This window comes from Antedon mediterranea, chromosome 6 (genome assembly GCF_964355755.1).
Source record: "Antedon mediterranea chromosome 6, ecAntMedi1.1, whole genome shotgun sequence".
NCBI lineage: Eukaryota > Metazoa > Echinodermata > Crinoidea > Comatulida > Antedonidae > Antedon > Antedon mediterranea.
In genome coordinates this window covers 9,114,334-9,128,182 of record NC_092675.1, presented here as the reverse complement: position 1 = coordinate 9,128,182, position 13,849 = coordinate 9,114,334, and the positions used below count along the sequence as shown (strand labels likewise).

General features: G+C 34.2%; 1 protein-coding gene across 1 annotated transcript; it reads left to right on the top strand.

Annotated features, from left to right (window-relative positions):
* The first annotated feature begins 2,385 nt into the window (after window positions 1-2,385).
* Window positions 2,386-13,332, top strand: LOC140052192 (myeloid-derived growth factor-like). Its single transcript, XM_072097639.1, has 5 exons — window positions 2,386-2,614; window positions 7,566-7,616; window positions 8,988-9,125; window positions 9,780-9,840; window positions 13,149-13,332. Exons 1-5 carry the CDS (start codon window positions 2,471-2,473, stop codon window positions 13,226-13,228), a joined length of 474 nt encoding a protein of 157 aa, XP_071953740.1. The 5' UTR covers window positions 2,386-2,470; the 3' UTR covers window positions 13,229-13,332.
* Window positions 13,333-13,849: the final 517 nt, after the last annotated feature.

The window sequence follows — 13,849 nt, the reverse complement described above, 5'->3', positions numbered from 1 at the left end:
GTAACTATATTTAACCAATTTTCAAATTAGACCCATAGCTTTCCAATAACTTTTGAAATATTATGTGTAATAGTCCAGATTGTGTCAAGAATTATTTTAGGTGTATGCAAAGTTGTATATTAAATGTAAAAATAAATCAATATATACTATTGAATCATCTTGCTTTTTTTTCAATCATCACATTCATTAATAGTTTATTATTACTGCAGCCCTTTTGTTCATTTTACTGTTAATGCCTTTAACAGGAGTTCTCAACATTTGGCCTGTATAACGCCCAATTAGTGGTCTGTATCATGCAAGGCTAGGCCAGCATGTTCTGGTGAGCTAATCGTTATTACGGTAAATATATATACCTGTATAATTATATATACGTGGTTATTATCAACTTTCAAGTAATTGAGGGTAATTATTATGTGGATCACCTTGGAGGTTGCATACATTCGGGCAAAATAACAATTAGCATTCTGATTTAATTGCATTACAATCTAACAAAGTTAGGATTTGTAAGCCAGCCACACAGAATCAAAAGTTTAATGATGTATTGTCCCCCAAAATCATGAAAAGTAAAGATTTATAAAATCAGACTTTGAATATGCTATTTTGCAGTTTTAATGAGGTTATGATGATTTAGCTTATAAACAAAATAAAACGTTGAATTTAACACAAAACCAGACAATTTTACTATTTTTTTCAGGTAAATAATTTTTTTTGCCAGGAGACAATAATAATAAATAACCCTGTTCTGATTGGTCGGTTAAAATGCTTATGTATATGTAAAGTAAAACCTGATTGAATCGACGATAGTCACATATGTAAGGAAAACTAGCTCCAGCTCGATATTAGTGCCAAAATAGATTTTATTGGCTAACTTTGTTATTCTTGAGTTGCTGAATTAAAAAAAGTTAGGTGCCATTTTTTTGGACCAAATAACAACGATGCCACATACATGATGACCAATATGAGTAGAGCTGACACTATCCCATTCAACATTCACTTCAAACATCAAATCAGTAAGTGAGAAGATGCATTCCCCGTATTTTTAATGACCGAAGATGGCAGGACCAATATGATAATTCAAATATAAAAATTGCATATTTTATTAATATTACCAACTATTTAAAATATGGGTAAGGCATCCTCTCACCACCAGAATGCTTCATCAACAACAGTCATCCTTCAAGCACAGGAGCATAAGCCACAATGTGCAATATTAATTATTGTGCGGCACAACATCTATGTACAGGTAGCCCCTTTGATTTGGCCAGACGCAAGACATGGCATAAAACTCTAGTTCCGAAAAACTCTGGATTTATGTTCTATAACTTTGAACATATCTAATCATACATATCGTCTTGGTGACACTGATCTTGCATCTGTGACTGAGCAAAGTGATCTGGGAATAACTGTTACTACAGATTTCAAATTCAAAACCCACGTAAACAAGATTGTCGCAAAAGCTAATGGCAGAATTGCAATGATTAGGCGCACCTTCACTTACTTAGATAAAGAGATGTTCATCCCATTGTATAAAACGCTAATTCGTCCACTCTTAGAGTACTGTGTACAAGTGTGGTCACCTAACCAAGTTGGACGCAAGAAGATTTTAGAAAGAGCACAAAACCGAGCAACCAAACTTGTACCTGAACTTAGGAATCTTCCCGCTGATGAGCGTCTTGCATGCCATGCTTCACCTACTAACACTCGAAGAAAGACGAGATAGAGGTGATCTCATTGAAATGTTCAAAATTATCCGTGGTATAGTAAACATTGAGGCAAATTCATTTTTCACTCTAAGGCAGAACCCCAGAGGTTATAACCAGAGGACACTCACTTACATTATCTAAACCTAGATACAAAACCATCAGGAGAGATACCTATTTTGACGTCAGAGCAATCAACAAATGGAACTCGACACTACCAGAACATGTCATTAACAGCACAAACACAAATTCATTCAAAAACAACCTCGACATTTCACATAAACAAAAGGAGAGGAGGCAACTTACGAGCACTAAGCTCACAGCCTCTTTTAATCACTAAAGGTAAGAATCACTAAAGGTAAGAATATCTCTAATACTAGTTGAATCATGCTTTTGGGGAATCCCACTAATTGACGTGGCATCATCGTATTTGGAGTTCAGTGCAGTTTCAATCATTACTAGTACGGGTAGAGACAGCTTTTTATTATATCTAAAACAAGTAGGCCTAAATAACATAAAAACGAAGATGTCTATAAATGTATTTTTTATTTATTTTTCTATTTATTCTTATTCCATTATAATAAGTTATTTTGTATCTATTTAAAGTTACAAGTATGGTGAAGTTTTTATATTATTTTAGACCACCCCATTTGTAACTTGGAATGGACCGGGTGGAAATTTTTTTTTACAAGTTTTATATCGCGGCGGCGTGTATTTTATTTTGTTATTATAGTGTCATTAATCCATGGTGTAATGCTACGCAACAATTTATGATAATAATGATTTTTGAATTCCATCAGTTATGTATACTTTTGTGTACCCTGTACTTCACAGCTCATGCTACCCGTGGAATGATAGAAGACGAGTTTGACGTTAAACCTGGTGGGGAAGTCCATGTGACTGAAAAGAAATTGGTAAGCCTAGCTTGGACTAGGTACAACAAGGCCTAGCCTAGGCTAGATAGGCCTAGGCCAATATTATCAGGGAATAATTTCGCCAGTGTAGCATAGCAAAAAGCTATACAAAACAACCTTTTTGCTACACATTTCTAAAATTGTGTAGGAAAAAATACAATACAAAACTATGTTTCTTGACTAAAAAATCAGTTTGATTAGCAATTTTGCTAAACAAAATTTTCAAATGAAATTTTTCCCTGGTTATTATGTATGACTGTTAAACAGACGATCGGGTCCATCATAGAAATGATCGGGCCCATAAGAAATGGATCGTCTTGTACGTCTGGCCCTATCGTCTTTAAGCCTGGTTTCCTGTCGACGTAAGAACATCACTTTTGTTGCGACTACGTCGATTTGTCGTAAGAAATGCGGATTTTACAGGAAACCGATTACGATCGAAAATTTATAAAATCGACGCAACGTAAGAAAAATGGTAACGACAAACGATTTTACAGGAAACCGATGACCTAACAATTGTTGCGTTACGACGATTTCTTCCGATTTTACAGGAAACCGGGATTTTTTATCTTATGCTTGAATGAACGCCCTTGCGTCACGTTTCTTACGTCTCTTACGAAAGTTGACTTGAAGTCAACTTTCGCAAGAGACGTAAGCGCAATCGTAACAAGCAACCAATGACCGACAAGAGTTATGACGTAATGTGTATGACCTTATAGTGAAATAAAGCCGGACAATAACATTTGTATGTATTTACTACTGTATTTTAGCCCACTTTACGATGTTGTACATACTTTACAAATGCACAGTAGTTTCAATATAATAATGTTCTAATCAGGGAGTTTACAACTCATCAAAATGTAATACTCCTATTTATGGACGTGCAATAAACAATCAGCATTTCAAAGAAACCGACATTCTTCTGTTCTATTTGTCGGTAGAAACGTCGCGAAAAGTGAATATTTGCAACAAGATAAGATATAGAAAGCCTCTTTGTAAGCAATAATAATATTATTATGTAACTTTAAAAAAAAATGTTTGCTTGATTTTGTATAATTTATATTGTTTTGTTAAATTTATTCTTATTATAGGCCTGTAAATAATGGGTATCTTACTGCGGTAGTAGGCCTACTATCTCATGCTCGATCGATTAGAGTATGCCTGGGCCCATAGGCCAAGGCCTAGCCTAGGGCCTAGGTAGGTCTAATAATAATAGGAATCCCGAAATGATTTGCTTTTTTTAAATTTTGAAAACAGTTTAAGGCTAGGCCTAGAGGGCCAGGATAATTCATTCATATTTTGATTCATACAATAGTACAAAGGCCTACTAGCATAGGCTCCTAGGCTAGTTTGATTAGATTTTGGTCAAATCAATTCCTATTAGTACAGTATTAATTAAGTATTATTACTAATACTAGGGCCTAGCCTATCTACTAAAAATAATATGTTGGTGTGCTGCACTGACACTGCTGTTGAGTAGCTACAGGTACAATAACATCATTCAACATTTCTCGCGAAAAATTATAAAATCCGCTCTAAAAAGAAACACCAATCAGAGATGTTTTTCAAATACGTCATAAATCTGACCGACGTAAGAAAAAAATTTCAACTTTCGTAACAACACTAAAATCGACGTAAGCATACGACGTGTGTTTCACAGCCAAAATTTCAACTTTCGGGAGCAGCATAACTACAGATGTTTCTTTGCGGCCCGATACGATCTTGACTAACGTCAACGACGTCAATTTTTTCTCAACTTTCGTAAGAGACGTAAGAAAAGTATGAAACGCAAGAATCGTTGCAAAATTCGACTTCTTACGTCGACAGGAAACCAGCCTTTAGGTGTTCGTCCCGATATAGGCCTAGTCCTTAATCATTGGGCCTGATAGTCTTAACATTGGTTGGGCTGAATATATATAGCCGATATTCTCCATCGCCTTTTCTCACAATTTCCCTAAATGAATGTTTTTTTTTCAGGTTAAAAATAAAATAAAGGGTCTGAATATAGACGTAGACGTAGCAACTGCGTATAAATTAATTAATATGTACATTAACCAAAGATTTTATAGACGAAGGCTATAGATTGCAAACTCCAGTGCTGTTTTCGCAGTTCAAAAAGTGATTTTTCATGGAGAGGGAACCAACAAGATAGCGGCTGCAATCAACCAATCAGATATGGCCTACGCAGTATGCAGTACCCACTACTACTGCGCCTGTGTGTTGAGCCTATCTGCGTGAGAACGATACGTAATGCAGCGTGATAACACGTTCACTGCCACGGCGTATTTATACGTCAAAAATTGCGTGTCGCTACTTGCCAAGACGTAATACTACGTCAAAATCGTAGCACTTTTGTATTGTATGTAGAATCGCTGGCAGTGGTGATTGGAACAGGAATTATCGCATGGCAGTTTATGAATGATGTACGTAAACGATAATCTAAAAATATTTTGAATGACATCATGATAGTCTGTGACCAGATGTTACACTTTCAAACTGTAATTTAATATGTAAACGGGACTTGGCACTGGGACAGAAATTACGGAAAATGCCTTGGCAGTCAATGTGTTAAGCTATAAACATGAACGCATTCTATATGATCCTCGTATACAAAAAAACAAAAAAACTAGATTACCAAGAAATTATTTATTCCATTGCGATTAACAATATATTTATTTTTATAAAAACTTCAAAAAAAAAACTGTGCTTTAACAAGAATGTGTAATTTATGTGGTCTTAATGTATTACAGTATATTAGATTATTATTTTGTATATTTCTTAATGTTTTTGAACATTTGTTGGTTCCCCCTCCTGTTGGAATCACTTTTCAGTCTGGCGTACGCCCTATAGCTTTCGGCTTATAACATCTCTCTGTTTTGAAAACATTTACGACCACCATCTTGTTGTTTCCCCCTCCTGTTGGAATTACTTTGCACTCTAGAGTACGCCCTTTAGCATTCAGCTTATAACATCTCATTGACTGCCAACTTCGCATTTATCAGAGCCATATATAAAAAGTTACAGCTTTGAAGATTAGAAGACATTTTTGTGTCAAAGAATTCGCACGCTGAGGGCGCACGCGTTTATTTTGTATAGCGTATTTCTGTAGTTCATGCATTATTTTTACTTTTAGATTTTGTTGTCTATGAATAACGTTTAGGTTATTTTGGTAGTTAATTTATTAATGATAATGATTTTGTAACATAATACTGTATATATTTTTTATAATAACGATTGATCGATGACAACAAATGCCATGACAAAACAAAAATAACATTGAGCGACAACCTTATTTTCAGAGGACAAGTTACTTAAAAATTTGTAATTCCTTTATGATTAAGAAATTGGAACAATTTGACAAATGAACAAAGTTAATTAAGTTTAAACTCAATAACCTACAGTACTTATACTTGCCTCTCTTTAAAGTAAACCTAATGCATAACATACAGGGGCGCAGGAGCCAGTAGTGGTAGTGGGGGGGGGGGGGGTCACGGGGGTCCTGATATCACTCCATGCTTTCATTCTAATTTCTTTTTTCAAACTTTTGCATCTCTACGTTCATTTCATGCAACTTTTGTATTGGTGAAAAGGGAGGAATCCAAATAATTCCTCCTATTGAGTTTAGAGCCTCTCTACCTAAATCAACAAAGAAGAAAGAAAAAAAGTGTTTGTAGGCTATCTCTGGCAGCCTTGAAGGAATATAAAAATGTTCTGTAATGAAAATAAGAGTTGTGTTTTGTTTTCTTTGTTGCAGTTTATTAGTGTTAACATTGTTATATTTGTGTGTGCGTAAACCAATTCAAATGATCTAGATTGCCCTAGACCGCCAATGCTTCCAGTGGGCTTCGACCGGACCCCGACCGGGGGACCGAAGGGGCCCCTGGCCCCAGCTTATGGTTGCTCGCTTCGCTCGCAAAATACTCACATATTGGTTGACCCCCCTTTTATCATTTTGCTGGCTGCGCCCCTGACATACAACATAACATACTGTAAGCATGTTACTATACATACATTTAGGCCTATTATAATGCATATATTTTTTAAATATAAATATCTGTCTGATGTTATGAATATTAAGCTACGAAATGGCTAAAATACTTTCAGTGAAGGAATAACTACTACAAAATAACACACCTTTTATATTTATTTTGTCTTCAAACTTGTCTGTTGCTCTGTCTGAGTCTGTAAACCCTACTTCTACCAAAAAAAAGAATCCAACAATCTATTCATATCCTTCTCCATCTTCCTCCTACTACTCATTTAACTTCTTTTCACTTCACCATTGCTAATACCCTTCCTCTTCATAACAGATATCGATATCAACTTGGCTGTCTTACTTTTAAAGCTCTCCATAATCTTGCTCCTCAATCTATCTCTCAATTACTTGCTGAGATCACATCTAATGGCCGCATGGCCACACGGCAGATCACTAAACAGTGATCTCCTTATACCCAGACTTACTTTAAAACTTTTCAGTCTTCTAGCTTCAATGCTCAAACGTGTTTAAATTCTCTTCCTTTTCTAATCTTGTTTAATTGCTTCCTATCTCCTGTCTTTTCTCTCTGAGATGCCCAATTTAATTAATTTTATTGTTTTAATTGATTTCCCTTTTGATTCTTTAATTATTGTGTGTCTTGTTATAATGTATATTTGCGAGTGTCCCTAATAAATCAAATAAAAGCATAGGCACTGCTTCAACACTATCATTTTTTCCGTTGGATTTTAGCCATTCAAAAACGTTTTTCTAATTTTTTGTTATCATTTAGTAATGTAGGCCAATCTTTTAAGAACATTTTACAGTAATTGATTTTTCTCATTCGACCTTCCTTTTTGTTTTCTTAGGCCTAGTGCAACTGTGAGGGAGAATTTGTTTTAGAACATTTCCTAATAATCATGATGCTTATTGTTGGGAATATAAAAAATTCATGCCTCTATTTCTTTTGCATTTTAGGGTACATTTGGATGCATTTTTACATATGCTGCACAGGGAGGTACAAATGAGGTAAGCTATTTCCAATTAGTTTTCTGCACTTTTTAATGAGTGAAATAGATTAGCACTTGGTATTTTGAACCCAACATATAAGTAGGTATCCCAATGAATGCGCATTGTGAAATTCTAAAAAGTGATATGACTATGATGTTAAAATTACTACACTAATTTTGATTGTATATGTAATAAAAATTAAATATATTAGAAGAATGTTTTTTATTGTTCACTTATTAGATGTGTTATTTATTAAAATTGACGAAGTATTTCCAGCGAAAAACATTACCTTAAAATTTTTCCAGATCACAAACCGGCGAATTTTAGGAAAACACCATAGGCTGTTTTCAAAACATGACTGCTCTATGGCCATCAGAGCTAGCGGAGTAATTTCTTTTGTATGTTAATTATTGGGTTTTAAATGAGCTTCAATTTGATTTAATTAAAATTGTCTTTTGTTGATTTATTGTGGAAAAAAATTTGATAAATAAAACATAACCCACAAACATCTTGTGTATAAAATGGTGCACAAAGTTTTTATTAGTTATTTTATAGATTCAACCATTATAGTCCGGTAAATATTGTACTGAATAAAATGTTATTGTAAAATACGCTCACGTTGGTTGTAGTGTTTTCACGCTCGAGTTCATCTCGAGATATGTGTGACAACAGCAGTCGGAGATTTGAACGCCATTTCCCGTTGTAGAATATCTGTTTTAGACGTCAATTTAACCACTTGATTTATCATGCAAGTTTACCAACATAATTTGACTCTGTAATACGGCGGTTGAAAGTCATTCACTGTGACCGAAATGCTTTGACAGAAGTCACTGGTGATCAATTATGCGGTTACTAATTTGGCCTAAACCTCAACCCATATTTCAATCTAATATTGTGCGTGCAGTTGAAAATGTGAAACAATTTTATAATGTTATTATATTTAAACAATTAATTTTTTAATTAACATTAATTTTAAATGAGTTTATTTTGACCCATTTATTGTTGGCCTTATAGGCCTTTAATTAAAGCATATTCAGTTAAGCCCGGCTTAGAATTGGTTTTATAATAATAATTTAAATTTTTTCATTGTGATACCTAATATAAGTAAAGTACAGTACTGTATATTGAGTACCATTTTGTGCATTGAGAGGAAGATTCACAAAATTAATATAAATTTGACATTTATCTAGTACCTTTTACAGTGAAAACTCAAACTGAACAGAACAGTTCTGTATTGTATATTTTTCTATACAAATGTAAATGTGTAACAGTAAGATAGAATTTGAATAGTTTTGTTGCTATGATACACTGGCGAAGTTATTCTTTGATATAATATTTTGTCCTCGTATAAAATACTGATAATGTATTCACTGTATTATTGCTTTCCAGAAATGGCTTTTCCAAATTTCTAAAGAGCAAGAAGGTTATGTATGTAGTGTTGAGAGACCTGATGGTCGCTCTTACTTATTTTTTCAACAATTCAAATTAGCTGTTGTAGGAGCATCTATAGCAGAAGTAGAAGTTATGGTATGTTATGGTTAATGTCACAAAAATAAGGTTTTTCAAAATCCCTAAATTCGAGTCCATTTACCTCCTCCTAGCTAGGCTACTACTACTACACTACTAAGATGGCATCTGCTTAGAATATATCCCCACTAACCTATATTGAATCCATCCCACTTAGAATGCACTCTGGTTTTTTTTTTTTGTTAATTAAAGGAATTTACCATAAACTAGCAGTAACCCCTTTTCTTTTTCTGCCTAAATGTGTGGTTATACTAATTCGCATGGGATGAGGAAGTATAATAAAAGCACACTCTTCCCTGATAGTGATAAAAAGTACTCGGACAAATTAGAAAAATTACACTTTAAGAACAATTTAAAGCTTCATTGCTGACACAGGTAACTTTTAGAAACATCGCGCATCCTTTGAAATGGTAGATTTTTTCCCCCTGATAAATTTCCTTGACGGAACACAGATAAAAGCTGCTTCAGGTGCTCCTCTTGAATGTGGCTACCAACAAAAATTGTCCACCACTGATTGCCCGTAGCACTGTGAGTGAGATATCGGGAAACATAAAAGAGTGCTAGTAGAACTAAATGTAGAGCAGATGGGATGTTATCTCAGGATTAATTCCTCCTATTGTCTAATTGTGACATATAATGTTGTTATGTTTTCAGGGAGATTCAGGAGCACAATTACGAAGTGAAGAATATGTAGTGGATGAAACGAAAAATCAAGGTAGATAACATGCCTAAATAATATCATAATTCACAATGTCATTTTTGTCCTGTCTGAAACACCATTCTTCTACTACATATTATTTTCTTATTAATTCAGTTTTAAGAGAATATAACAAACTAGGTTGACATAATATATTTGTGCTACAAAAACATAACATACATTTCTTTTAATCGTTTTTGGATGTTATACAAATAATGCAATGAAGTACAATGGTACTAATAATTCCAAGAGTAGAGTGCATTGCAGACTAATTTGATTTCAGTAGTAGAGTGCATTGCAGAGACTGATTTGATTTCAGTAGTAGAGTGCATTGCAGAGACTAATTTGATTTCAGGGGTAGAGTGCATTGCAGAGACTAATTTGATTTTAGTAGTAGAGTGCATTGCAGACTAATTTGATTTTAGTAGTAGAGTGCATTGCAGACTGATTTGATTTCAGTAGTAGAGTGCATTGCAGAGACTAATTTGATTTCAGGGGTAGAGTGCATTGCAGAGACTGATTTGATTTCAGGAATAGAGTGCATTGCAGAGACTAATTTGATTTCAGTAGTAGAGTGCATTGCAGAGACTGATTTGATTTCAGTAGTAGAGTGCATTGCAAAGACTAATTTGATTTCAGTAGTAGAGTGCAATGCAGAGACTGGTTTGATTTCAGTAGTAGAGTGCATTGCAGAGACTAATTTTATTTCAGGAATAGAGTGCATTGCAGAGACTAATTTGATTTCTGTAGTAGAGTGCATTGCAGAGACTGATTTGATTTCAGTAGTAGAGTGCATTGCAGAGACTGATTTGATTTCAGGAGTAGAGTGCATTGCAGACTGATTTGATTTAATGAGTAGAGTGCATTGCAGAGACTATTTTGATTTTAGTAGTAGAGTGCATTGCAGAGACTAATTTGATTTTAGTAGTAGAGTGCATTGCAGAGACTAATTTGATTTCAGTAGTAGAGTGCATTGCAGAGACTGATTTGATTTCAGTAATAGAGTGCATTGCAAAGACTAATTTGATTTCAGTAATAGAGTGCATTGCAAAGACTAATTTGATTTCAGTAGTAGAGTGCGTTGCAGAGACTAATTTGATTCCAGTAGTAGAGTGCATTGCAGAGACTAATTTGATTTCAGTAGTAGAGTGCATTTCAGAGACTAATTTGATATAAGGAATAGAGTGCATTGCAGAGGCTAATTTGATTTCAGTAGTAGAGTACATTGCAGAGACTAATTTGAATTAAGTAGTAGAGTGCATTGCAGAGACTAATTTTATTTTAGTAATAGAGTGCATTGCAGAGACCAATTTGATTTCGGTAGTAGAGTGCATTGCAGAGACTAATTTGATTTCAGGGGTAGAGTGCATTGCAGAGACTAATTTGATTTCAGTAGTAGAGTGCATTGCAGAGACTGATTTGATTTCAGTAGTAGAGTGCATTGCAGAGACTGATTTGATTTCAGGAGTAGAGTGCATTGCAGACTGATTTGATTTAATGAGTAGAGTGCATTGCAGAGACTAATTTGATTTTAGTAGTAGAGTGCATTGCAGAGACTAATTTGATTTTAGTAGTAGAGTGCATTGCAGAGACTAATTTGATTTCAGTAGTAGAGTGCATTGCAGAGACTGATTTGATTTCAGTAATAGAGTGCATTGCAAAGACTAATTTGATTTAAGTAGTAGAGTGCATTGCAGAGACTAATTTGATTTCAGTAGTAGAGTGCGTTGCAGAGACTAATTTGATTTCAGTAGTAGAGTGCATTGCAAAGACTAATTTGATTTCAGTAATAGAGTGCATTGCAAAGACTAATTTGATTTCAGTAGTAGAGTGCGTTGCAGAGACTAATTTGATTCCAGTAGTAGAGTGCATTGCAGAGACTAATTTGATTTCAGTAGTAGAGTGCATTTCAGAGACTAATTTGATATAAGGAATAGAGTGCATTGCAGAGGCTAATTTGATTTCAGTAGTAGAGTACATTGCAGAGACTAATTTGAATTAAGTAGTAGAGTGCATTGCAGAGACTGATTTGATTTCAGTAGTAGAGTGCATTGCAGAGACTAATTTGATTTCAGTAGTAGAGTGCATTGCAGAGACTGATTTGATTTCAGTAGTAGAGTGCATTGCAAAGACTAATTTGATTTCAGTAGTAGAGTGCAATGCAGAGACTGGTTTGATTTCAGTAGTAGAGTGCATTGCAGAGACTAATTTTATTTCAGGAATAGAGTGCATTGCAGAGACTAATTTGATTTCTGTAGTAGAGTGCATTGCAGAGACTAATTTGATTTCAGTAGTAGAGTGCATTGCAGAGACTGATTTGATTTCAGTAGTAGAGTGCATTGCAGAGACTAATTTGATTTCAGTAGTAGAGTGCATTGCAGAGACTAATTTGATTTCAGGAATAGAGTGAATTGCAGAGACTGATTTTATTTCACGAATAGAGTGCATTGCAGAGACTGATTTTATTTCACGAATAGAGTGCATTGCAGAGACTGATTTTATTTCAGGAATATAGTGCACTGAAATTTGAATAAAAAAGTAGTACTGTATTTGCAAGAAGGTATTCAATTTATTATGTTGGTAAATCATGATAGGGATCAACATTGAAATGAATATATTACAGTAACACTACTCATTATTTTCATTTTGTTAAAAATAGTGTTACTTGAAAGAAGTTTTTAAAAAGTAATTTAATATTTGCAAAAATAAAATGATTAATGATAAGCTAGGCAAGATCTCAATGAACACCAAGATTTTCTATTATGACCAATAATAACAAAATTTAAAAAATGTGTTTTTTTAGTTATTAAGCATCTGGTCATTAATTTCTTGAATATTTTTTATATACTATGTTTACAACAGTGGGTATTTATAAGAATTAATATCTTAGTATCTTAAATTATTTTTGGAAACTATAAAGGAGCTTTAAATCATGTATGTTGACAGTACAGTATATCATTGTCATCTCCATTATTTTTTGCTTATTTAAAAGAAATATTTGTTCTGTGGGTGAGTGCAAAATGTGACAAGAAAATCCAATGAAAAATGCTAGCCTAGCATGAATTTACTACAGTATAAAGTATATTAAACTAAAAGACTTGAATGATCTTTACCATAATCTATTAAGTAAATCATTTTTTCTAGCTTTTTGGTACCCCATTGGTGATACCTGTTTCAGCTTTTTGTTATGTTCTCAATGTGTACTTAATAAATTCAAATTACTAAATATATGGCCTTGATTTATTTTTATTTCATATTTGGATAATACGTTTACTAAAGACATGACATTCTCAATTATTGCTATTATTATTTTTGTTATCTTTCAGTTTACCATGCTGCAGACATGTTTCGGTCACAGTTAACACGCGTAACAATTCTGGCACACAATCCCAAATCAGAACTCTGAAGATGTCATAGTCTATTCACCAAAAATGCATTGTCAATTGTATATAAATAGAATGTGGTATAATACAATATTGTATTTGCATGTGGTGTGATGTTTATTTGAGGGGTGGGGGTGTTTATTTGAGGGGGTGGGGGTGTTATTTGAGGGGGTGGGGGTGTTTATTTGAGGGGGTGGGGGTGTTTATTTGAGGGGTGGGGGTGTTTATTTGAGGGGGTGGGGGTGTTTATTCCAAATGATGTTCTATTGGTGAAGGGAGAATTTATTTGAGGGATAGGGGGGTGGGGGTGTTTTTTCCTCATATAAATAACTCCACTCTCAAGACACAAAACTGCAGGGTTGGCACACATCAGGGTTTCATCACAAGTGTTGACTAGAGTGAGCATAGATAAAATAACACATTTATTCATTTGTCCATGGAGTGAAAAGGTCACATTCGGCCGAACATTTATTTATTTATTCAATTTCTGCCATATACATACAAAGACAAAACAATTATAAAAGGAGGCACGGAAAGACCAAACAGTTGCTAAACACCTATTCTAGTTGGTCAACCCAGAACAGAGCACAGAAAAAAAAAAATAAAAAAAAAATAAATAAATTACGTTCTACAATTAAAGCATC